This window comes from Notechis scutatus, chromosome 16 (genome assembly GCF_049901735.1).
Source record: "Notechis scutatus isolate UNSWTSFEM ecotype Mainland chromosome 16, rNotScu1.2, whole genome shotgun sequence".
NCBI lineage: Eukaryota > Metazoa > Chordata > Lepidosauria > Squamata > Elapidae > Notechis > Notechis scutatus.
The window spans coordinates 5,315,407-5,340,334 of record NC_142024.1 but is presented as its reverse complement, the minus strand read 5'-3'; the positions used below and the strand labels follow the sequence as shown (position 1 = coordinate 5,340,334).

The following is a 24,928-nucleotide window of genomic DNA, read 5'->3' as shown; positions in this document are numbered from 1 at the left end:
GGGAAGTGGGAAGGACTTACAATAGGAGGTGGGATCTGTTGCAGTTGGGCCCCTAGGGATAAAGTTCAGATCAGCTCTAATCCAGGGTGTAGAGCTAAAGTAACTGTTTCATGAGTCACAGACACAACAAAATTGAAGACCAGAGTTTTTGTTGGAGTTTATTTAAAGGTCCACGAAGCACAATATAGATAGTTCTTGACTTTACGACAATTGAGCCCCAAATTTATGTTGGTAGGCGAGATAGTTGTTAAGTAGGTTTTGCTCCGTTTTAAGACCTTCCTTGCCTCTATTGTTAAGTGAACTGCTGCAGTTAGTAAGTTAGTAACATGGTTAAGTCAATCTGACTTCCCCGTGGACTTTGCCGGTCAGAAGGTTGGAAAAGGGACTCTGGGACTCTGCAACTGTCATAAATACAAGCCAAGATGTAATATGAATGTAAACTTAAATCTAAGAGGAAAAGACTATAGATATTGTGCACAAGAAATATGTACCAACCGACACACTGTATAATTGAAAGAAAGTTTTATTTGTTGCTTTATGTTTGTTTGTTTGTTGTTAAAAATAAAAACTTTTAAAAAAATACAAGCCAAGAGTCCAAATTCTGATCACATAGAATGCTATAATGGTCGTAAGTGTGGAAAATGGTCATAAATTATTATTTTTCTACTACTGTTGTAACTTTGAACAGTCACTAAATGAACATTGTAAGTCGTGTCTGTCCTGGAGCTTAACCAATTTATAAATTTATCTTCCTCTAGGATTATTTTATATTCATCCAAGATTGTCACCCACTTGCATTTTTGGCAGTGAATTGTGGAAGTAGGTATACACAAAAGGGTTGTGCAGTGTGGTAAACTTGTAAGCCTGGTGCGTGAAGATTAATCCCCTGGCACAATCTGATATGACGACATCTATTTCTAGAAGTCCCCTTGGATTCCTACCAAAGGGGTTTCTCTGCCAAAGATCCTTGGAAACCCCCAAAGATCAGAATGGAGGGGACATCAAACTGCATGAGTAGATTTTGATCAAGCTTAGTGAACCTCCTCCGTCCATTCTTATTAGCAAGATTATTTGGCAAAGGAACCGTTTGTTCGGTAGCAATATATCTCTAAGTATCCGTGTTTGGGGGATTTTATAAGAGGGCAAAAGCAAGAGGGACTCGGTGAATCAGTGGCTAAGACGCTGAGCTGGTCAATCAGAAAGATCGGCAGTTCGAATCCCTAGCGTCGCGGAAGGGAGTGAGCTCCCATTACCTGTCCCAGCTTCTGCCAACCTGGCAGTTCGAAAGCATGTAAAAAAAAACGCAAGTAGAAAAATAAGGACCCCTTTTGTGGGAAGGGAACAGCGTTCCGTGCGCCTTTGGCGTTTAGTCATGTTGGCCACATGACCACGGAGACGTCTTCGGACAGCGCTGGCTCTTCTAGATGAGCACCGCCCCCTAGAGCCGGAAACGACTAGCAAGGGGAACCTTTACCTTTAAAAGCATCTGTTCTCACACGCCCCTGGTTAGGGGCTCCCCAAAGATAAAGTGAGGGAAAGAGGTTGCTAGACTTCATAAAGCAATTGACAAGGACAGAGGTCAGCGCAACCTTCTACACAGCGTGCTTCATAACTCAATTTTGTTGTATAAAGGAGGAATGACGCAACCGCTAACCTCTGCTCTGGAATACACGGCTGCCAAAGTTTGCAATCAGTGTTTTTCTCTCTCTCTCTCCCCAGAGATTTTTAAATCTGTGGACGTAAAAGAGATTTCCTTTTGTTAGCCCTGTTATATTGTTCTGGAAACATCTGCAAAAATACTTTGTGGTCAGTGAACTCTAAACACATTTCTGCAAACCGTCCTGGGGCTGCCAAGCCAAATTTGCTTCTTTGTCTTTTGTGTTTCGGTGTCCTCTCTCCTCGTGGTGTTAACCCCAAGTGAACAATTGAATGGCACCGTCGGCTCTCTTTCAGGAGCTTGTGCTGGGCATTTAATCAAATCTTAACTGCCCTCCAGGAGCTCCCAGCTCTTTCTAACTGGAATATGAGCTTCCCATGGAGTCCAAACACACCCCTTGTCGAGAGAGAAACAGAAACTGGGCTCAGACATAGCCACAACTTATCACATAAATCATAATTGTGTGGCTGGCTTAACACACAGTGCTACAAAGCTTGTTTTATCAGTCACAACCGGTTTCGTTCATTTGATCTGAGCCAAGAGACACCGGGATCCAGTGATCTTGGTGTCAGCTTTGGGTACAAACCTGCACAGGTAGTCCTTGACTGACGAGCACAACGGAGTCCCAAAATTTCTGTTGCTAAGCGAGACAGCTGTTAAGTGAGTTTTGCCCCCCCCCCCGTTTTTACGTCCTTTCTGGCCATGGGTAAGTGAACCGCTACAGTTAAATTAGTAACACTGTGGCTTCCCCGTGGCTTGTCAGAAAGTTGCAAAATGTGATCACTTGACCCCAGGAGGCCGCGACCGTCATAAATATGAGTCGGTTGCCAAGCGCCTGAATTTTGACCACGGATGCTGCAATGGTCGTAAGTGTGAAAAACGGTCATAAGCCCCCTTTTTTTCCGTCCACCCTAAGCTAGGGACCCCTTCGCAATCCCTGCAGAAAATGACAACACCGATTTGATTTCTGATTACACTTCACCACATTTATTATTATTTTTCCCATCCACAGAGAAGGGTATGTGTTGATTTTGTGGTACATTCAGATTGTGATTCTATTATCAAGTTCAGGATTTATACACACACATTTTTACAAACAGCATTATGATCTTTAAGGGTAGGTTTTTGTAGAGGGAATCAAAGTGCAGTTATAGACGATGTGCATAAAGGACTTTTTTGTTAACAGCTAAAATATGGAGAGAAAAAAACACTCAAACATTTCAAAGGAAAATATCATATAGGCACACACAAACATCATATCTAATTTGTAAATAAAGAGAAAATAATCAGAAATGACAACATTGATGAGGGTAGGTTTTTATAAAGGTGTTTCTTATTCCAGCATGTATTTTTTCTTTCACGCTAAACAGAACCTGTCACTGCCCTGTCAATCTTCACTCATCATAGCCGAGTTTGGGTTTTCTTTATTTCTTGTTATTCCTTTTTTCCCCTCTGCCCTATTTCCAGTAGTTTTTTTTTTTTTTAATTCATATTACATGGCTGAATTTTTAAAAAAATTCAAATTAGCTCCTTCCCTCTGGGGCAGAAATTTGAGCAGCAAAACTTATTGCTTGTTTCTTACTTCTAAATCAACAGTTCTCTGACTCAATCTAAGTAGGGCAGTGTTTTCCGAACATGGCAACGTTCAGATGAATGGACTTTTAACTCCCACAATTCCTTGAGACAGTCGTGTTGGCTGGGGAATTCTGGGAGTTGAAATCCACCCATCTTAAAGACGCCAAGTTTGAAAAACCCTGAGTTAGGGGATGGAAAAAAAATCATGGGATATATACAATGAGCTGCTGAGTGGAAACCACAGAAGACAAACCTGGTTTGGCAGTTTACAGAGATATAAAACAACTCTGGTCTGCCACTGGCCTGGCGGGATAGACCACCTTTGAACTGCTAAGGAGTTTTATCTTCCTGATGGCCAAAATAAACCCACTGACATGATCAATCTGCATGGCTCACATGATTGCATGCTCTAACCATAATTTCAAAAAAAAAAAAAAAAAGAAATATCCATGCTTGTTGAAAACTGATATGTCACAGTGAAGGTTTGCCTAGTATTTGTTATCTGTGTGGGAAAGGGTGGTTGTTGTTTTTTTTAATGTAGGCTTATTAACCATCCAACGCAGCTAAAATAAACCATGATAGGCCTAGCATTTTAAAAAGTTACATTCTCGGGTCACCTTAGCAGACAAAGATGGTTTCAAATGTCCACAGAGTTTAACAATGATGGCTCAGATTTACAACTAAATACTATACTGTGTTATTTGACGAGGCACTTAAGGTGGGATCACCCCCAGACCCTGAACGGTGCATTTCAAGTGAGCCAGAGTACAGTACTGGGAAATCTGGGTGAGGTAGGATTCATTGGAGTAAACTTCTTTTTCTCTGAAGATATAAGCCTTCACATAAGTGCTTTTTTAGGGAAAGAATCTGGCCCATTTAATAGTACTCTCCGTTTCTTTCGGAGCCCCTGTCTCTCACTGCCTCCCAAAATTGGAGCAAGGGCTAAAAACAGGACCTCATTAAGACTAAGAAATGAGGAGCGGGCCTCAGGCGCACACAAGAACCGCCATGCAGAGGTACCAACCATCGCTTCAAAGCCGAGCTGTTATCTGTGGCTTCCCAGATGCACCAGTTCTGTTTGAAACCAGAGCTGGACGCCAAAGCTAGCTTTCAAACAGTGTTTCAGTCTGCTCCGAATGGTGGACAGAACAGAGCTAGGAAGCAGATCGAGGGCTGAGTTGCTGCCATTCTAGAACCTCTCGGTTGCCTTTGCAGAAGCTCAGGGTTGAATTCACCAGTTTTCTGCCAGTCACAAATAACCAGTTTGTGGTTATTTGGGCCGGTAAGCCGATCGCTTTCCGAAATTCAAACCGGGCATGCAAAGGGATTCCACTAGAGAGGAGACAGCATCTAAAACTGCAGCCAGCTTTCCAATCTGCCCCTATTCCTGCTCTCTCTTCTCCCCACCCACTCCGTCCTTGTGCCAATCAATTTTTGATGGGCTCTTGGGCATATCTCTGCAAAGGAGCCAAGACAATGCCTGCATTCTGGTCTTCGGTCTCTACAGTGTACAGATTGTGCTGTTTGATGTAGGACTGAACCAAATCAGGCACCAGGTACCGTATGCTCTGCCCCCTCCTGAGGGCTCTCCGTATCTTGGTGGCCGAGATGTCGTTGGTGATCCATTCCTCCACCAGGTCGATGTTCTCCTTGTGCTTCCACAGCGTGTCCGACTCGTAGATGAACTTCTGGGCGTGGTTCCCCAGCCTGGTAACGCAAACCATGCCGTGCTTGGAGACGATTTCCTGGATATCTTCTGGTTTCCAGAGGCTAGGCACTGCAAAGGATTCCAGAAGATCCGTTCCACACAGAATCTTCAGCTGGGGGAGGCCTGGAGGAGACAGGGCAGATAGGGAAGGAAGCTGGATAGCAGAGCACCGGGCAGAGAAACCAGCAACATTTCGCTCCCCAAAGGTACCAATTCTGCAGCAGTAAATGAGGAATCTGCCATCTGCTGATGATGATGCAGAGCTGCCTCCAACCGGAGATGAGAGGCATATAAGTGTAATGAATAAATAAATAAAACCAATCATTGCTACAAGTGCAATGGCCACCAGACCAGCCAGGCCAACACTGATGGTAGGTTCAGCTTCAGGGAAGAGTTTTGTTATTATTATTTTAATTGAAAGCATCTTTCTTGCCCAGGGCAGTGAAAGCATTTTCAAATCAGCTCTGGCACACTGGATTGTGTCAAAATTAACTGCAGCAAGCGTGTATTAGAATTAACAAACCAAGTAAGTGAATGATCCTGTGCTCCATTTTAAAATTAATCAAGGCTAGGATTCCAAGGGGCTTATCTTTGGAAAGATAAGCCGACGGGAATTTAATTATGAAGAGGATTGTAGGGTACGGTAACTGGCTGGGAATATCAAGCCGAAAGTTAACCAGCCATCTAGAGGGAGACTGTAAGCTGCTGCTTGAAGATCCTGAATAGAGGACAAGGTTGAACTCAGTTGTCTCCTAAAGTCTAAATAAGAGGGGGTCAATCTTGTTGACTTTAAAACCTGTTGACTTCAAGTCCCAGAATTCCCCAGCCAGCCACGGGAATGCTGGGAGTTGAAGTCCACAGGTCTTAAAGTCAACAAGGTTGGACACCCCTGCTTTAAATGTTCTGCCCCCCGGACACCCCTGCTTTAAATGTTCTGCCCCCTGTGGTTTGGAAAGACAACTCACATTTTCGTTTGGGTTGATTCATTCTAACGGGGAGTTGGCTCCCCGCTGCCCGCTTCCTCTTCCGGCTCGTTTTGTTTGGAATTTGAGCATCTTCCATGCTGTTGGCAGAATAGGAATGCTTCAACTTCTGGTGGTGATATCTAGAGAACAGCATTGAAAAAAAGATACACTCGTAAAATATACACAGCAGCATGGCAATACTGAAGTTCTTTTGATCATTTAAACCCCTGTTTTATCCAGGGGCACGGTGCTGGGCAGAAGCGTGGGAGGTAAGATCTCTTCTCCCAAAATTGTATCCTGTATCAGAGTACATATAAGCTGATAAGCTATCATGTAAGCTGATATGTACGTCTAGTCTAATGAAGAGAAGGTGACATGATGCAGTCTTCCAATATTTGAGTGGCTGTCACAAGAGGGAGTCAGTCAATATTCCAAAGCACCAGACAAGAAACAACGGGTGGAAACTAATCAAGGAGAGAAGCAACCTAGAACTAAGGAGGAAATTCCTGATGTTTAGAACAATTAATCAGTGGAACAGCTTGCCACCAGAAGTTGTGAGTGCTCCATCATAGTCGTCTTTTAAGGAGAGACTGGACAGCCATCTGTCTGAAATGGTAGAGGGTCTCCTGCTACAGGCCCTATACCAGAGGTGGCTAACCTTTTTGGGCTCGTGTGCCAGCACCCAGAAGGCAATGTGCGCGCCCCCCACGCCTGCGCTTGAAGAAAGCCTCTGCAGGCCGAATAAATGGCCCGTTTCGTCACTTCTGGTATTACAGGAAGTGATGAAACGGGCCTATTATTCGTCCTGAAAAGCCTTGCGGAGGCTTTTTCTAAGCCTCTAGAAGGCCGAAAAAGGCCTGAAACCAGCCGAAAAATCAGCTGGGAGCCACGCGCATGCGCAGTGAGGTTAAGTTTGCCTGCGGCTCGCGTGCCGGCACAAATGGCTCTGCGCGCCACTTGTGGCACACGTGCCATAGGTTCGCCATCACGGCCCTATGCCATATATAATGGTAATTAGGGTTGGACTAGAAGACCTCTAAGGTCCCTTCCAACTCTGTTAGGCTGTAATTCTGCTTGCAATCCGGTCCCACAGCTGCCTATTAAAAAGAGTCTTAACCGAGACACACTGGGACCCAGAGTTTACCGGTGTGATGGGCTGAGAAACTCTGGACAAACTGCCACGCCGTGGCTCTCCTGAGGGAAAAATGCCCATCCCCGACCAATACCTGAGGACGTTGATGGTTTCTTGCCACTCTTTTTGGCTGCTTTCCCAGTCATCGACTTCCAGCCAGTCTGAGTTTTCTGTCGCGAGTCTTGCCATGGCCAGCCGGTGACTGGCGCTGATCAGGCCCTTCTTCAGGTAGGCGTCCCCCACTGGCGAAATGATCCCTTTCACCACTTTGTATTTCCCTGCGGGAGCCGAGGCAGACAAAGCTGTGTGTTGCTGTCATTGGAGGGCCCACCCAGGATCAGAGAAGCTTGGATTAAGCCACCATTTAGCAATAAAGCTCCCTGGGAAACCTGGGACCAATTTTTTTTTCTCTCTCTCTCTTCTTGCTTTAAATTACCAGCATTCGAACAAGCATGGGTTATAAGGTGTTCCTTAAGTGACATAAGAGAAGGGAAGGAGGGAGGGAGGGAGGGAAGACTGGAGTTTAAGAGGGAGGGAGGGAGAGAGGGAGGGAGGGATGGAAGGGAGGAAAGAAAGGAAAGGAAAGAAGGGGAAGGGAGGGAGGAAAGAAGGAAGTCTGGAGTTTAAGAGTGAATGATGGAGGGAGGGAGGAAGGAAGGAAGTCGAGTTTAAGAGTAAATGAGGAAAGGAAGGAGGGATGGGAAGGAAGGAAGGGGGAGAGAGGAAGGAAGGAAAGGAAGCCTGGAGTTTAAGAGTGAATGAGGGAGGGAGAGAGGAAGGAAGGAAAGAGTTTAAGAGTGAATGAGGGAGGGGGGAGGGAAGGAAAGGAAGGAAGGAATTTAAGAATGAATGAGGGAGGGAGGCCGATAGAAAAAGGAAGGGAGGAAGGGAAGGGAAGGAAGGGGAAGGAAAAGGAAATCTAGAGTTTAAGAAAGAAAAGGAAATCTAGAGTTTAAGAGTGAATGAGGGAGGGAGGACGATAGATAGAAGAAGGAAGGGAGGACGGGAAGGCTGCCGAGACTAAAAAATATAGCAATACACTGCAACTGCCTGTGGTTCCTACTCATCATTAGTCACAGACTTCTGGCACATAAACAGTGAAAAACAGTAACTTTAGAAATTAGGAAAGAAAAGCACCAGAGCCGAAAGAATTGCAGAGAAGCAGTTTACGGCAGGCTCTGTTGTAATCAAACTCAAGCTGTCCTCCCTTTGAACGAGAGGGGGCAGAAAAGGAGACGCGTGGGCGATAAGGTTTCTTCTCTTCAGGACCATCCACACCAAAGTCCTCCCTCCAGGTACATCCTAGAACAGGTTTTGTCCTCCAGCCCTGACAGGTTGGGGATCAGGAGGAATTGTAGTCCAAAGCACCTGGGGGAAACTTTGCCTGTTGGATCACGACACGATGTCAACTCATAAAACATTTCCATGCCTGTTTTAGAGTTGCCATGAAAAGGTGGGGGTGGGGTGAGGTGGAGTAATTTGAAGGAGCAGTACGGCAGTTTAAAACCGAAAGTGCATTCCGTTCATATCTTGCAAAGATTATAACTAAGCTACCGGAATTTCTGCCTGTAAAAAGCCCTAATTGGAGAACGTGATTGATGACTCTCAGCTATGAATCTGTTTCGTTGTAGGATATGAATTACACCCAAAAGGTGGGGGGGGGGACAGGGTCATAGGTGGTAGTAAATTACGTGTCTCAGAATCGGCTTCACCCAGGTCATGCCGACATGTTCGCTCCTAATAAATCCGATGAAGTTTTTGAAGCTGTGGCTCGAGGCTCACGATTTTAATTAGGGCAACTGGCACACAAAGCCCAGCCTCCCTCGTGGCTCTCAACGAAGGCCCTCCCTCCCCGTTCTACCTGTTTCCTGCAGGTGGTCTCTTGCCAGTTCGAAAAGCCGAAGGTGCATGTTGGTGATGGGGTTGAATGAGCCACATGCCAGCAGGATCACTTCGGTCCGGTTGTCGGAATCCTCCATCAGCTGGACCTGCTTTAGCCGGGGAAGACGGGAGTCACAATGGGCACCTGCTTCAAGGGAAAAGAGGGGGGAAAAGGGAAGAGTGTTTTTCAAAAAAGGAAAAGAAGAAAAACTATTTTCATTTTCCACTGGAACCACACACAAAAAAACCCAGTAAGAGAAGTCATTTCCTTCGTACTAGCACAGAAAGCCAATCGGTTCCACACATGGAAGTAGATGAAAGGAGGCCCTGAGATTTTGCAATCTTCTGAAATCACAGCAACAAGGCAATTTTGTAGAAAGAGAGGAGTGTGTTGCAGGGATCAGCCTGTATCTGTGAAGAAAAACCATGTTTCTGGTCCTCATGAATACGAAGCTAAGTGACTGCAAGCTCAGGTTTTGCCAATATTTTGGGAAGGCCCATTTTAAGGTAGTTTTGGCTGCTACAAAGGCGAGTCACCTTTTCTTTGTACATACAAGCCACTAAAGGACAACAGGGGTTAAACACAAGAGATGGCATATAGTGCATAGCTAAATGCCTATGGAGATTCTCAGTCACCCAGGTCATGGTTGTCCCAAAGGTGCTTCCCCCCGCCCCCCCAAGAGGCAACTGCACTTTCTTGGTTTTTCCTTGAAGAGATTTCACTTCTCATCCAAGAAGCTTCTTCAGCTCTTCGGTCCGGTTGAGCTGAAGAAGCTTCTTGGATGAGAAGCGAAAAAGCCTTAAAAAGAAGAAGGAGAAGGAGAAGGAGAAGGAGAAGGAGGAGGAGGAGGAGGAGGAGGAGGAGGAGGAGGAGGAGGAGGAGGAGGAGAAGAAGAAGAAGGAGGAGGAGGAGGAGGAGGAGGAGGAGGAGGAGGAGGAGGAGGAGGAGGAGGAGGAGGAGGAGGAAGAGAAGAAGAAGAAGAAGAAGAAGAAGAAGAAGAAGAAGAAGAAGAAGAAGAAGAAGAAGAAGAAGAAGAAGAAGAAGAAGAAGAAGAAGAAGAAGAAGAAGAAGAAGAAGAAGAAGAAGAAGAAGAAGAAGAAGAAGAAGAAGAAGAAGAAGAAGAAGAAGAAGAAGAAGAAGAAGAAGAAGAAAGTCCAATTTCCTCTTGGGGGAAAAAAAAGCATCTTTGGAATATTCTCCAAATAGTTTATTAAGATCACTACAATGCTGTCATAATTTGATCGCTTTTGCAGGGATTCATAATGGTTCACTCTTCGTTTTTCCCCCCTGATGAATCAATTTCCCCAAGGCTGTATTTTTAGAGGTGCATTCCTTTTAAATTTCACTTCTTCGTTAGGCTGACCAAAGATGGAAGCAAAAAGAGCGATCAAAGCCAGGAGGTCTGGGTTGAATTCCAGCCTTGCCATTTCATAAGGTCTTGGAAGCGCGTTCGCCGAGGCAAGAAGCCAATGTTTGAATAATGAATACAGGTAAAATGATCCCCGCCTGTGGCAGGTATAAAAAATACCCACCTTGGCCAGTCACCTCTGTGGCTGGACAGCAGCAATGCATAGATTGGGGGGGAGGATGCTTCTAAAGGTGGAAAGGGGGTGATCCCCCCAGGAAGGGGCTGGAAGGGGACGATCCAATTCCTTCCCCCAGAGAGAGAAGATCAGCTGAGGTGCAGAGGATCACCTGGTAATCCAGGTAAGGTGGGGGAGGCAGACAAAGGAAGAAAAAAGATATTGACATCCGACCCACTCCTTTGTCCCAGTGCTCCCATAAGCTGGGAAGACTCTGTTGCACTCTTCACATGTACAGGAGCATCAGGGAGGGATGAAGTCCCAGAATTCCAAAGGTGAGTGCTGAGTGGGAATTCTGGCAGCTGTTTGGGGGCAACAGGTTGAAGGAGGCTGAGTGGGTCAGATGAGGAAGACTACCCTAGGAAGAACCCAAGCCAAAACAGAGCTGCCATATAGGGAGTCCTCAATTTCCAACACTAATACAACAGTTTGTTTAGTAACTATTCAAAGTCACAACGGCACTGAAAAAAAAGTGACTTGTGACCGTTTTTCACACAACCATGGCAGCATTCCCACAACCGCCATCACTAACTTGACAATTGCAGTGATTCACTTAACAAACACTGGCAAGAAAGGTCATAAAATGGGGCAACGCTCACTTAATAAATGTCTCACTTAGCAACAGAAATTTGGGGCTCAGTGGTGGTCGTAAGTCGAGGATGACCTATTCAGAAGCAACTTTTCTCTGATGGCCCAGGACACAAGAGATAGCAGAGTGGTTCTCAGCCAAAGCCAGAATTCACCCACCGGATCTTTGGCTTTGAACACTGGGGCCTGTCAACTGTGATAAAAGTCTCCGTGTGTTGCATGTCTCCAGACAATTTGCAGTTCACAACATCACGGCTAAGTGCAAAGCATTAACCCATCTAAAACCTGCTTGCAAATGGAAATATTTTTAGTTCATTGCCCTTCCAGACTTCACTTGGAAATGCTGAATGAACCTGGACTTAAGACCTTGCAAACGTCAAAGAAAAGGTTTCTGTACCAAGGACCAGTTTTTCCTTGGAAGGCATACAACAAGGGGGGCGGGGGGAGGCTTTAATCTGGGATTTGCAGTTAAAGAACTAATTCTACAATCCTGGATGTCTTTTTTGCCAGGTTGTTGAGGATCAGCTATGATTCACTTCGGTCTGGCCCACGCTGCCTATCACTTCAGCCGATGGCTACCAAAGCACCTGCGGTTCAGACTGTAAGCTACCCTCGGTGTTAACTCGGGCACAAAATTAAAGCTTGCTATTATTATTCATTCTGACTGCTTGCATTTTTATTTTTCCCAATAAGAGCACCCTCTAGTTACGCACGTCAGCATTATATGGGAAAAAGAATTAATTTGTGCTATTTGTAATTCTCTGTCAGAAGTCTTATTTGACACAATCAGAAGTGTCAACCAACAGATCGCATTGGCATCTGTTTTAAGCCAGGTTTAAAATCTTCTGTAACCTACCCGTATGGTTTGTCTCTTGGACCTATAACTTTGACCAATCTTTTGGGTACATGTTCACTTGTTGATATTACAAGAATGATATTTGCCGTTTAACGCTGCTTGCCACTAATCATCAAACGTACAGAATGATAATATATTTTCAAACCATAAAGGTACTGATACATCTTCTCTCTTGTTTTTATTTCCTTGTTCTTTTCACCAGGCAGCTTGTGATTTTCGCCCTTGGGGTTGCCTTTCTTCTTCTCCAATTCTACATCCTGCTACGGTACTAAGTGGAATTTCATTCTTTTTTCTTTGATATTTCCCATTACCTGCTTGCATACCTTCAAGAACACGGGGGCAGCCGACTGGAATGTCCCGAGGAGCTCTTGAGAAGAGAGAACTCGCAGCCTGTCCCATGAGGGTTTGGGGGGTTGGACTGGGATTTATTTTGGATAAAGTCTCTGGCAGAGACTTAACAGATGACTTCCTGTTTTCCCCCGGAGGTTCAAATTCCAAAGTTGAAGGGCTGGAAATTTAAGGGAAGGCTGTGGTGGGACAGATATTTTAGACTATACTGATAGTAAGGATCACTAGGCTTTGAAAGCAGTACCTTTAACAAAGGCTTTTTATTTTAGCTTTATGAAATTAGGTAAAGTTGGAAGGGAAGGGAAGGGAAGGGAAGGGAAGGGAAGGGAAGGAAAGGAAGGAAGGAAGGGAAGGGAAGGGAAGGGAAGGGAAGGAAAGGAAAGGAAAGGAAAGGAAAGGAAAGGAAAGGAAAGGAAAGGAAAGGAAAGGAAAGGAAAGGAAGGGAAGGGAAGGGAAGGGAAGGGAAGGGAAAGGAAAGGAGGTTTGAAAATATGCAGATTGCACATGCAAGTAAAAAGAGAGAAGCAAGAAATTTCCCAGTGGGAAAGGCAAAGTGCCTGGCACTAGCAGAAATGAGGCAAAGTTAAAGCAAATCTATGCAAAGGTGCATATAGTATATACTGTACATTCAGCAGAATTCAGCATGGCCTGCCAACAGAGAAAAGGTACCAACTCTTGTGCAAAAGGTTTGTATAAAATATCAGAATTGTGCCTTCCAACTTACGCTCAAAAAACTGCCATTTATGAACTTGGAACACGTGGTTACTGGCCCACCTCCCCCCGCCCAATTTTGTTTTTCAGACCTACATCTTCTCACTACTGCGACCAGCCCCTTCTCTACAACCTGGTGGGAAGCATCATCCTGACGTTCTTCACCACGGGTGCGTGACGGCTTCCAGCAGCTCTCCAGAGCATCAGGAGCGCCTTTGGCTCATCTTAGCCCCATCGGGATGCGTGCATGCCTATCGCCACCTCACTCCAGAGCTATCACAGCCTGGAGACTGAATGTTGCCCTTCCGTGTTGCTCTGAGTCACCATGTCGGTCTTTTGGCTTCACAAATCTAAACACTGGTGCTGCAGAAGAGGACAGTGGGGGAGATGGTGTACACCTCAGGGGAAGAGGCTGCGATGGATGCCGTTCAGGATTGCCCAAAGGCCTCTCTACCTGTTGCTCCTGCCTGTATGTCCATCTCCAGAAGCCAATTCTCCCCTTTACTCTCTTTTAGGGCTGGCATTGATCTTAGCCATGACGCAGCACATCCCATGGGAGCTGAGAGCCACAATCTCGGTTTTTGGACTGGCCTCTTTTGCAGAAGGAGCTTATATCACTCTACTCACTGCCTTGGCCCCACAATGTGTAGGTAGATCATGTTTCCATCAGATTTCATCCTCTTGGGGGGAAAAAAAAAGCCCTAATATAGCCAGTCCTTGACTTAGGATCACAATGGAGCTCAAAATTTCTGTTGCTAAGTGAGACAGTGGTTAAGTGAGCTGTGCAACATTTTATTACCTTTCTTGCCGCAGTTGTTTAAGTTAATAACCTGGTGGTGAAGTGAATCTGGCATCCCCCCATGGGATCACAGAAGGGGATCTTGGGACCCCGGGACGCTGCGACCGTCATAAATATGAGCCAGTTGCCAAGCTTCTGAATTTTGATCATGTGACCAGAGGGAAGTGCAGCAACGGTTGTTAGTGTGACGAACGGTCCTAAGTTCCTTTTTTTTTAAAGTGATGCTGTAACTTTCAACGGTCACTAAGCCGAGGACTGCCTCCACCTGAGTCAGACAAAACCTGGACTGTTCAATATACTTCGACGAGTTCATTTACCGTGGAGTGATTGCATTAGACTGGTTTTTCAAGGAAAGGTTTCTGATCTTAAACCAATGTCTGTTCTGAATCCTAAGAGAATTCCTCGCACCTGTTGTGGTTGCTGGCAGCAGGTGAGGACGGCTGAGGTCTCGGAGAGCGAGGACTCAGATGAGGGGCCTGCGTGGGATGCAGGGATGGGGCCAGGACCATCAGGGAGTGGAAGGCTGCCTTCGGAGATTGTGGAGGCTGGCAGCAGTGATGAAGAGGCCCCCGAGGAGCCTGGGCCCAGTTCGCGTGCCGCAGGGCTGCTCATAGGAAAGAGCAGCTTAAGCAGCAAGGGCCACTCGGGAGTAAGGCTGCAAGGTAATGGCCCCTCCTTCAAGGGATAAAAGCCAGCTGAGAAACCGGAGTTCTTTGCAGGAAGCAAAAAAGTTTTTGCACTCAAGCTTTGTGGACGTTGGGAATAACTTAGTTAGTGTTTGGAGACTCTTGTGTTTGAAATCTTTCTTAGTAACTTTATCTAGTGTTCTTGGCAGCCTTGCACCACCTTGGCAAGGCTCGTTCTTATCAGAGACAATTAATTTGAAACAGCTTTTTAACCGTGAACGAACGGAATTCGTAAAGAATCATTAAAAGGTTTTTCTGTTACCTCTGCTTCGTGTTTGTTTCCTTGGAACAAGGTTTGGGTCAGAACAGCACCAGAGGGTAACTCTGAATATAGACTGCTTAAATTAAAATATTGGAAAATACTTTTAATTCCTTTATCATAAATTATATACATATCTATATATATATATATATCTTTCCTAGGCCAGAACCACTCCTGAGCTCTATTACCTCTCGATGATTCTGTCGGTGGCTAGCATAATATCGGCCAGTAAGTATTGTGATTTCTCTTTACACAAAAAATTGGCAGTGTCCCGGGGTCATGTGATTGCCTTCCAGCAAGCAAAGTCAAGGGGGAAGCCATATTCACTTAACAAGCGAGGCGAAGTTGTACAATGGGGCAAAACTCACTTAACGACTGTCTTGCTTAGCAGGGGAAATTATGGGCTCAATGGCGGTCGTAAGTCAAGGAATTACCTGTAATGCTGTGCCTTTTTTTTGCATTTGGACTGAAAATACGTATCATTCCTTGACACTGTGGCACTTTCTCTCTTGCAGCCTATTTTTCCTTCTTGGGATTATTCTGGCTTGCCAATGTCATTTCTCCTGGACTGACGCTGGACAAGAAAGCCAAGACTGGAATCTGTTATGAGCCAGTCTCTGAATGCGGCTGCTTGTGGCACGTCTAACTGGCCCTGTGAGACCACTGGACTTGGACAGATCCATGAAACAAACCGTTCTGCTATGCCAGATTTCTACCTTGGTTTCATTTTCTTTGCCAAGGACATCTCTGGCACAACTGAAAAACCCTGAAGGCCACCAAGAGTGGAATTATGAAAGCCTCTTGTGACTCCAGGGACGGTTTAATTTAAATAAAGTTACAAGACGAGAGCAATATAACTATTCCAAAGTAGCATTTTTTTTAAAAAAATGTTTAGGTTTAGATAGTTTCAGGCAATACTTGTATCATCTCTCAAGGCACAGAATTGAAGAAAATGTTGTCTTTTCTCAACATACAATCACCCATGCTTGGAAGAATTGCCTTTTGAGGGCGCAGCTGAGGTATGTGAAAAGCAGGAAAAACCTTCACACTTTTAGTTTTGCAATACTGATTATGATACCCACCCATGTGAACGTCGCAGGCTAAATCTCTTCGAAGGACATGGCAGAATCTCCATAAAGCTTTCACAGTATGATCAGAAAATATGCCACCAAATTATATTACTATACAGTCACAAGCCAGATGGACCTGTCATGTTATAGAAGACCCTTAGATCAATAAATATTAATAAATATCCTTTTCTTCTGTTGAGCAATGAAACAACAATCCTCCAACACCCTCAAAACAGATACGTACAGCGTTAAACTGCTCTAAAAATAGGTTGCTAAAAGCAACCTACCCAATTATCCTTAGTAAAAAGGAAATACATTAAAAGTGTTTTTGCAGTTGCTCATCTCCACTGCAGCCCTATCTAGAAAAGCTCCATAAACGAATATTAGATTGTTGCTCCTGCTTTTGTAATAGAGAGAGGGGAACCATGCCTAGTTCTCCAATTCCTTAGCATGGCCAGATCTGGGTATTCTGAAGCAAGCTTCCAGGCGCACCCTTCTAAATTATGGTGTCTAACAGATCCTGGCTAATTTAGAAAAGATCAGCAGGACCGGACCTTGTTAGCTCTCAGAGACAACAGATAAGAGAGCCGCAGCTAAACTGGTAAAGAAGATGACTTCCAGAAGACAGTAACACCAACAGCATCCTTGCCTTGGGGCATCACCAGAAGAGTCAATCTGATACCGGACTTTACTAGTCTAACTACATCTTGAAGACCAAGGACCGCTTGGTCTTTTCTTATGGAAAAAAATCAGACGTTTATACAGGTAGTCCTCGAGTTACGACCACAATAGAGTCCAAAATTTATTTAGCAAACGGACTTTACCCCCATTTCATGACTTTTCTTGCCAGGGTTGTTAAGCGAATCATTGTATTTGTTCCGTTAGTAACATACACACACACAGGGTTGTTAAGGGAATTTGGCTTCCCCCATTGACCTTGTTTGTCAGAAGGTCGCAAAAGCAGATCGCACATCTCCCGGGACACTTCGACCGTCATAAATGTGAGTCGTTGCTAAGTGTCTGAATTTTGATCCTGTGACCGCAGGGGGGGCTGCAACGGTCGTAAGTGTGAAAAACGATCCCAAGTCCCTTTTTTTTTCAAAGTTGTCACTACAACTTTGAACGGTCACTAAACGAACCGTTGTAAGCCGAGGACTGCCTGTATTTCTTTTTTTAAAAAACATTAGCCCCTGATCGCCCTTCAGGCTGCGGAATAAGCTATCCTGGCTTGCCGTGGCAAGGATCGCCCACCCCGCCCCTCCTGCACCCAACTCATCCCACCCACCCCTCTGAAATTGGGGGAGGCGGGGGGGGGGGTTTCCCGAAAGACCCCTTACCGGGCAACGGCTTCAGCCTGGAACGGAAACTCCGCACTCGAAACAGCCACCGGAAGCGGAGAAGCGGCGCGAGCGAAAGCAAGCGTTCCTGATTGGCTCGGCGGCCAGGAAGTGGCGCTGCGTCCGACCCCCAGAAAGGTTCCCCCGGGTTTCAGAACCGGAAGTGGGAGGGGGACGGTCCTCCCGGCTATGATTTCCCCCTCTCCCCTCTGCCCAAAGGAGAGAGGGGTTTTAATTGAGGGAGTGGGCGGGGTTCGCCTTCTCATCCACCCGGGGAGGCTGGAGAGGAAGGAGTCTGCGTGGGTAAGAGAAGGGGCCCTGCGGGGATGGGCGGGGGGGGGCAGGTCGTGGCCATGTGGGAGTGGGAGGGGGGGCTTCATAGGAAGGGGAGTGGGCTGTCGGATAGGAAAAGGGGTGGGTGGGTGGGACTGCGGGGGCTTCGAAAGCGCTGGACCTGAGCCGAATCGGGAACTGGGAGCCTTGGGTGAGGAGGCCTCCGCCCCCTTGGGCACAATGGCTAACATGACAAACCCCATTGCTAAAATAAATTTTTTAAAAATGAGCAACTGTTAGTGCATCCCTGAAACCTGACAATATCATTTTTTTCCTTGCCCCCCCAAATGCCTTCCAGGGAGGGGAGAGAGATTGATTTTACTGTGGAGCAGCCCGAACGCCAATTCTGATCTTAAATAAAACGCTCAACTGCAGCCCCTTCTCCCCCTTTCTGTTTTTCAAATTGGGGAGTCCGTTTCTTTCTTACCTATCCATGCTATGGCAGGGCCGGTCATTTTTTTTTATTTTATTTTTTTAGCCCATCGTGCTTTTGTCTCTGACAGATGCCTGAGTAGCGCATGACTTAAAATGGCTTCGAGGGGAACCATTGAGACCAGCAAGTTGAAGCAGAACTTGGAAGAGCAGCTGGACAGGCTGATGCAACAGCTGCAGGATCTGGAGGAGTGCAGGTAACGGGGTGGGGGGGGGACATGACTAATCTGTGAAGGATCCTTGGATGAAACATGAGAGGGAATGGGGCAAAGGCCGGAGTTTTATCAGCTGACCCATGGGGGCATTCAGCAAAAAGGACTGCTCTCCTGCTTCGGTCAAGCGTCATGGGTAGGCCTCCCAAAGCATCACGTGCAACCAGGTACCTTCTGCACAAAACCCAAGGGAACATGGAAGAAGTCATTTTGCAGAGTCCCCCAGCTAGTGGCACCAAATATTTATTTACCACAGTCATTTTCAACAAGCCGAGAGCCAGGATTTGGGGGAAGGAGATTCAGTGGTGTGTATGTGTGTGTGTACACTTGGATTCTTTTTAATGCTTTTTGTTTTTAAGAGTATATCACAGTTTTGTGTGTCTCGGCTTAAAATTGCCATTTGCAATAAGCACAGCTAAATATTCTCTGGGGCTCCAAAGAAGCCATTTGTTGCTGTGTGTAGCCTTGCTGTTTACCCATTCCTCCTATAGGTAGGTTAGTGACCCTAGATTGGGAATACAGGTAGTCCTCGACTTACAACAGTTCGTTTAGTGACTGTTCAAAGTTACAATGGCAGTGAAAAATGTGACTTATGACTGTTTTTCACACTTAGGACCACTGCAGCATCCCCATAGTCACATGATCAAAATTCAGACACTTGGCAACTGACTCCTACTTACAACCTGTCCTGGGGTCATGTGATCGCCTTTTGACAAGCAAAGTCAATGGGAACCAAATTCCCTTAACCGTGTTACTAACTGAAGCTCTGCAGTGATTGGCTTAACAACTGTGGTGAAAAAGAGCGTAAAATGGGGCAAAATTCACTGAACAAATGTCTCACTTAGCAACAGAAATTTGAGGCTCAATTGTGGTCGCATGTCGAGGACTACCTTGGGCAGCTAAAGTCATACTGTGATTGGGTCCCTTGCAGAGACGAACTGGACGTCAGTGAGTATGAAGAAACCAAGAAGGAAACCCTTGAGCAGCTGAGCGAGTTCAACGATTCCTTGAAAAAGATTATCTCTGGCAATATGACCTTGGTAGATGAGCTTGGTGGGATGCAACTGGTGAGTATTTGGGGGATTGTATGTCAAATATCTCCTGCAATGGGCGCCCCCTTTCCTTTTGTTCGAAGCAATGGAGGGATGGGAACTTAAAGCCTCTTGCCCTGCAGCCTTGGACACTGTCACCTGCAGAAAGTCACCTGACTGAGCCTTGTCCCTTTAGAGCAGCTTTGCAGAGTCAGGGAATTTGCAACGTTTCTTTATCTTCCAGGGGATGGACGGTACACATGATAGACAGTAGTACTGATGTACAGGTAGTCCTTGACTTACAACAGTTCAATTAGTGACCGTTCAAAGTTACAACGGCACTGAAAAACGTGACTTATGACTGTTTTTCAGAGCTACGACCTTCACAGCATCCCCATGGTCACGTGATCAAAATTCAGATGCTTGCCACTTGATTCATACTTGTGACTATTGCTGTGTCCCAAGGTCATGTGATCCCCTTTTGTGACCTTTTCACAAGCAGAGTCCATGGGGAAGCCAGGTTTGCTTAACAAAGGCTTACTCGTTTATCGATTGCAGGGATTCACTGTGGCAAGAAAAGTTGTAAAAAACGAGGTAAAACAAATTAACCCTTAACAAATGTCTCACTTAACAACAGACATTTTGGGCTTAATTGTGGTCATCAGTCAAGAACTACCTCTAATGTAGTTAGAGAATTGACAAGTCCAGTACAGCAAGATTAAAGAGCTAATATGTGCAATAATATTAGTTATAAAATAATAATGACTACGGAAGGCATGTTAACTTGCTGCAGTCCAACTGTTGCTCTTAACTGCGGTTAACAGGTGCTCTGGTTTTATAAAGTAATGTTTCAAATATTTAAAATTTCAAAAGTTGGCTGATTTTTAAGTGACTAATGAACAGGAAGCATGCTATGTGTGGATAGCAAAGGAACTTCTTAGAGAATAAGTGCCCCTTGCTAGTCATAGAAGTAACTCATGATAATATTTATATCCATGTAACAAGAAGTAACCTTGTCTATTGATCTTGGCTACAAGTTATTTACATTTTATTTTTTTTAGGCTATACAAGCAGCCATCAGCCAGGCTTTTAAAACTCCGGAAGTCATCAGGATGTTTGCCAAAAAACAGCCTGGCCAGTTGAGGACAAGATTGGCTGAGGTGAGGATGTTTCCTTTTTTTCCAAACAAATGCTGTTCTTTAATAAGTCAAGGACATTGAGAGTGTTACCACTTGCCTTCTGGAAAAAAAAACAAAGTATTTTTTTGGCAAGACTGATCCCAATGCAAAATTATTTCACTTCGAGAATCGGGCTCCCAGCTGACACGTTCCATTTTATTTCCCATTCTTTTTTTTTTTAATCTTATTTTTTAATACATTGATTGAAACCTGCACGATTAAAAATTATTGAAAGCGGGGGGGTTGGTACAATTTATGCAAGTTGCTTAAATCTTGCATTGGTATACAGAGTCTTGCCTGATTTGTGTTAGCTTGAACATATTCACAAGCGGTTTTGCTGTCCGCCACCCAGGAAGAAGAAATGTCAACCTTTTTGTCTTCTTGCTCAGAGAATGGTGTCATTCTGGAAGCCAAGAGCCACGTTGGTGCAAAGTGAAAAATGCTTTAGGCGAGCTTCCCCAGCCCTCTTGTGTATAACTGATTCCCAGGCACAGGTGCAGGCCAACTTTATCCTCAAATGTCACGGATGTAATTGGAAGCTGATATGACTTCTCCTTTCCTGCTTAGATGGACAGAGACCTGATAGTGGGGAAACTGGGACGAGACCTCTACACTCAGCAGAAGGTGGAAATCCTCACGGCTCTCCGGAAGCTGGGAGAAAAGGTACTTCAGGATGGCACCTCTTGCGTACTTCATCCTAGGGTTTCCTCTCTGACCAGTCTTCTTTAACCTGACACCACCATCCCTGGAATCCCAGATAGGACTTGATTTTGGTGGACTCAATTAAAACGGGACTTTTCTTGCTTCGTCTGATCTCAGTACTTGAATTGAACAGAGCAGAGTTAAGAAGGTTTTAAAGTAGCCTTTGATCAGTTGATTATGCTTGGCCATTCTGCTTTATGAAACTTTATGGTGTACTTTATCTTGAAAGGGAAGTTGTGCCCTAGATAGTAAGATTAACTAACTATATTCATATGTATTATATAGTACAAAATCCAGTTATATTATTTTTTTAATATGACAGTTTCCTGTTCTTCCTTATTTCCTGCATGAAGGCACAGAGTTGAACTTTCTCTCTTCATATCATTTAAATCAGAGGTGTCCAACCTTGGCAACTTTAAGATTAGTGGACTTCAATTCCCAGAATTCCCCAACCTACATGGTCCATGTAGGTCTTAAAGTTGCCAAGGTTGGACACCCTGATTTATAGCATTTCGTGACATCATTAACAGCGTAAAACGTTCTTTTCTCCATCTGCTGAATCCATTAAATGACAGATGACTCAACTGACCACAAAGATACCATATAAATGTTATACAGTCAACCGTGTTCTCTTTTTCCTTATTTTCAGTTGACCCCCAGTGATGAAATTTTCCTTTCAACGAACGCAGGAAGTGCTCTCAGCCAGTTTGAGAAGGTCTCGACTGATCTTGGTAAAAAAAAAAAAATCTTTTTAGCTCATTTTCTACCCGCCACTCTTTTAGGGCTCAGGAGTGCCAGTCCCACACCCTGTGAGAGGAAACAGCCATTTCTCACTCCAAACGTCAATTAAGAGCGTTTAAATGAAGTTTAGTTTCTGGCTATGTTTCTCTCACATAATTCAGGTCAGCAAGCAAGAAGGTGCTACATACACCCAACAGAAAATACAAAATAGAAATGGGTAAGAAACATCTACAGGCATCCTCAACTTACAACCATTCATTTAGTGACCATTCCAAGTTACAACAGCACTGAAAAAAGTGACTTATAGACGTTTTTCACACTTACGAACTCTTAGATTCCAGCCACTGTCTGCTTTTGACAGAGGTCCTGTATTATCACAAAAAATAGAGACTCACAGGGTCAATCCTATGTCTGATCTTAATCACCATGCAAACCATGATCCCCTTAGCTATTATCCCTTAGAGTTCACATCCTCCTCTGACCAACAGCCATGCCAGTTGAACCTGATTAGACTTCAGGAAAATTATTCAGCCAGGGGAACCTGATAAAACTTAATTGGTGTTTTAAAAGTGTACTTTATGGTCAAAATAGAACAGAAAGGGACTTTCGTACATCCTATATCAGATTGCTGTTAAAGAAGGGACACTAAAAGAGTTTTAATTTGTTTGCTTGTTTTCCTTTGACGACAGGATCTGGGGATAAAGTCTTCGCCCTGGCAAGCTTTGAGGTAGAAAAATCAAAGCAATGAAGACTCTTCTTTTTTTTTCAAGAGTAGATGCATTGGACTCTTTTTTTTAAATCACGTATTTGTGTGTTTCTTACAAACCTTTTGTAATATTTGTTATTCTAAGGAGTTAATCTAAAACAAACAGGCCACAGCCTTTTCAAAGTCAGCAACATGCATCTTGCAGCTGAAACACAGAGGTACTTTCTAACAAAAAAAATCCACCAAAAACATTAACGTCCTAATTTGCTGCTGTTGTCAGCTTTTGTGCAGGTCTGAGAGGCTGGCTCCCTCGCCTTCTGTGTCCGTCAGACGCACTCTGACCAGTAAAGTTGTTGCACACAATGAGACAAAGCCTCTCTCTTGAGCAGCCTTTCAATCTCTATAGCTGCCTATGTTGAACTGCTTGCAGAAAACTGGTCATATTTTTTTTTTTTTAAATGGGGAGCAGGGGTTGTGGAATGCAGGCAGCAGCCCTTGGTGGAAATCGTGCCTCTCTAAAATCCTAGATTGCCTACAAGCCGCCTGCCTATTCTTCTCTAGCCTGTTTGATGTCACTGGGTACGGCTGTACAGCAAAGAACGCTAGGGGCGAACAATAGCACCCCCTGTAAGGAATTTTCTGGGCCAGTTTAACTTTGTGCATTGGAATGACAGGGAGCACAGTGGGAAGCGGCTGAAAGACGCGGGGCCTTTTGGCTTCCCTTGTGTAGCTTGTAGTGTTACAACTATAAGCGATTGTTCTTCCTATACATTCGAAAGGCAGCATGAAACGGTGTCTTAACTAGAAATAAAGGGGCTGTAGGGGGCCCTCCCCGTACGAGTGGGGGCTGTGCCATTTCCTGAACAGAGATTTCTGTGCCCTGCCTCTTTTAGACCTCTCAAACTGCTGTTTTTGGTATGAAGATTTTAGCTTGAATCGTGCAACATTATGAACCTTGGAAAACAAGTCAATATCATCAGCTAAATATGTCTTCTGCTCCAAGTAGCCCACTCAGAAACAAAAGTGTTGCTATTATTGCATCTTATCAACTATTTTCAGCCCGTTCCAACTAAACCTGTAGAGTAGCCAGTTGAGAAAACCTCTAATTAAAATAGGAACAAAGGGGGTGATTGTATTTGCTTGCTTTACAAACATCTATTTTGGAGGAAGGCGCCTGGGCCCCAAAACGTCCTCCCCCCCCAAAGGGAAACCCAGTTCCCATGTTGCACTAAGTCATGCTATAGTTGGCGGTGTTTTGCTTAGCAGGTTGTGTAAGCCCCGTCACTTGGAACTTAGTCAACGAAGTAATTGAACCAAGCTTTAACATGATGTGTTAAAAAGGGAAAAATAAGGCTCCTAGAGTGCCAGGGAAACATTCAGCCCATCCCTTTCTATAGTAAGACTGTTCCTGTTGTGATGGCTGAATAAGGGCCTAGGCAGACCAACTGTTTGTGGCAACCTCGTTATCGATGGTTAGAGTTTGTCTGATCCAAAGCAAGCTTTGCTTTGTGCAGTTGTGCCTTGAGCCCGCCTGACTGTCACTCCAGCTTTAAACAGGTGGCTCCTTCTGAACTGGCTTCTTTGGTTATGCTTGGCTCTCTGCATGCACTCCCCTCCTTTTTGCACATGGCTTATCTCTCTTTAATAAACCATCTCTGAGAAATTTATTTTATTTTCACGGTCCGTTTATATTTCTCCCTTCCTCTTGTCCTTCAGGAACACCTGAAAGGCTTTCAAACAAGGCATTCGAATTGGATTGTATTTTGTGGGAAGATAATAGTAGAGTTTATTTCATTTTTAGCTTCAGCAGTTGAAATTTTTGCTTAAAATGGTTATAAATACAGCCTCTTAAAGTAGGCATTCAGCATTCTAATCACTTTTAAAATATTCTCTGTAAGAATCTAAATTATGTAATGTCTGGAAACAGTTTAAAATATTTGTCTACTTAGATGTGTTACTATTGAAGGAGTTGTATGCTAGTGTGACAGTCTAGGAAAAATAGGAACCCCACCTCTTTCTGGATTTCTGAATATTCAGGCAATTTCCATGCCTAAAAACTGGTTAGAAGGAACTTTATTTTGTGAATGTTATGTCCTTTGTTCTACTATTCAGTTTTCCCTCCTTTCCTTAATGAAATGCTTCTTTGCTATAACCTGGTCATTTTCAGAAAATTCAGCCCTTATTCTGTGAATTTCCTAGCTCTTAAGTGGTTTATTTGCTTTCCTTTGCAAGCCTCTTGTCTTTATTTTTTTCAGTATTTATGTATAATACTTAATGATATAGTAACATGTAAAATAAGATAGTTTGACATGGTGAGATTATTTTAATCTTAATCTTAAATGTTAGAATGCCATACCTTTTAAATAAGATTTTTTTAATAAATCAAAGAGGCATCCATTTGATTTTCTAGCTTCATAACAATTTGCCTTAAAGT

The 24,928-nt window shown here is 44.4% G+C and overlaps 3 protein-coding genes across 10 annotated transcripts; 2 read left to right on the top strand and 1 right to left on the bottom strand.

Moving 5' to 3' along the window:
* Positions 1–145: 145 nt before the first annotated feature.
* On the bottom strand, positions 146–17,309 carry NMNAT1 (nicotinamide nucleotide adenylyltransferase 1). 7 transcript variants are annotated; one of them, XM_087944377.1, is made up of 7 exons: positions 17,160–17,309; positions 8,899–9,066; positions 7,132–7,315; positions 5,906–6,045; positions 4,793–5,063; positions 1,655–1,731; positions 146–401 (listed from the first exon to the last, which is right to left on the bottom strand). In XM_087944377.1, exons 2-7 carry the CDS (start codon positions 9,014–9,016, stop codon positions 331–333), a joined length of 861 nt encoding a protein of 286 aa, XP_087800503.1. In that variant the 5' UTR covers positions 9,017–9,066; positions 17,160–17,309; the 3' UTR covers positions 146–330. The 7 variants fall into 7 exon arrangements, with proteins under 7 accessions (XP_087800503.1, XP_087800504.1, XP_087800501.1 ...); XM_087944378.1 differs by having other exon boundaries at positions 8,899–9,063; positions 17,160–17,258; XM_087944375.1 differs by lacking the exon at positions 17,160–17,309 and adding an exon at positions 10,452–10,536 and having other exon boundaries at positions 8,899–9,063.
* Positions 11,618–15,563, top strand: LOC148129406 (uncharacterized). Its single transcript, XM_087944718.1, has 6 exons — positions 11,618–11,691; positions 12,149–12,211; positions 13,096–13,175; positions 13,521–13,651; positions 14,914–14,980; positions 15,268–15,563. The coding sequence occupies exons 1-6, from the start codon at positions 11,618–11,620 to the stop codon at positions 15,396–15,398; spliced, it is 546 nt and encodes a 181-aa protein (XP_087800844.1). The 3' UTR covers positions 15,399–15,563.
* Positions 17,309–24,891, top strand: LZIC (leucine zipper and CTNNBIP1 domain containing). Of its 2 annotated transcripts, none has more exons than XM_026686449.2 (7): positions 17,309–17,462; positions 17,996–18,121; positions 19,068–19,203; positions 20,229–20,327; positions 20,913–21,008; positions 21,697–21,778; positions 22,478–24,891. In XM_026686449.2, the coding sequence occupies exons 2-7, from the start codon at positions 18,021–18,023 to the stop codon at positions 22,534–22,536; spliced, it is 573 nt and encodes a 190-aa protein (XP_026542234.1). In that variant the 5' UTR covers positions 17,309–17,462; positions 17,996–18,020; the 3' UTR covers positions 22,537–24,891. The 2 variants fall into 2 exon arrangements, with proteins under 2 accessions (XP_026542234.1, XP_087800506.1); XM_087944380.1 differs by having other exon boundaries at positions 17,372–17,462; positions 17,971–18,121.
* Positions 24,892–24,928: the final 37 nt, after the last annotated feature.

Coding starts and splice junctions, on each gene's coding strand:
- NMNAT1 (XM_087944374.1), bottom strand. CDS start 10,491: ATGCATTGCTGCTGTCCAGCCACAGAGGTGACTGGCCAAG. Junction 5,064..5,905: donor GAATCAACCCAAACGAAAAT/GTGAGTTGTCTT, acceptor TGTCTCCTCCAG/GCCTCCCCCAGCTGAAGATT. Junction 1,732..4,792: donor AGGAGGGGGCAGAGCATACG/GTACCTGGTGCC, acceptor TTACGTCCACAG/ATTTAAAAATCTCTGGGGAG.
- LZIC (XM_026686449.2), top strand. CDS start 18,021: ATGGCTTCGAGGGGAACCATTGAGACCAGCAAGTTGAAGCAGAACTTG. Junction 19,204..20,228: donor AGCTTGGTGGGATGCAACTG/GTGAGTATTTGG, acceptor TATTTTTTTTAG/GCTATACAAGCAGCCATCAG. Junction 21,009..21,696: donor TCCGGAAGCTGGGAGAAAAG/GTACTTCAGGAT, acceptor CCTTATTTTCAG/TTGACCCCCAGTGATGAAAT.
- LOC148129406 (XM_087944718.1), top strand. CDS start 11,618: ATGATTCACTTCGGTCTGGCCCACGCTGCCTATCACTTCAGCCGATGG. Junction 12,212..13,095: donor CAATTCTACATCCTGCTACG/GTACTAAGTGGA, acceptor TTTGTTTTTCAG/ACCTACATCTTCTCACTACT. Junction 14,981..15,267: donor GGCTAGCATAATATCGGCCA/GTAAGTATTGTG, acceptor TCTCTCTTGCAG/CCTATTTTTCCTTCTTGGGA.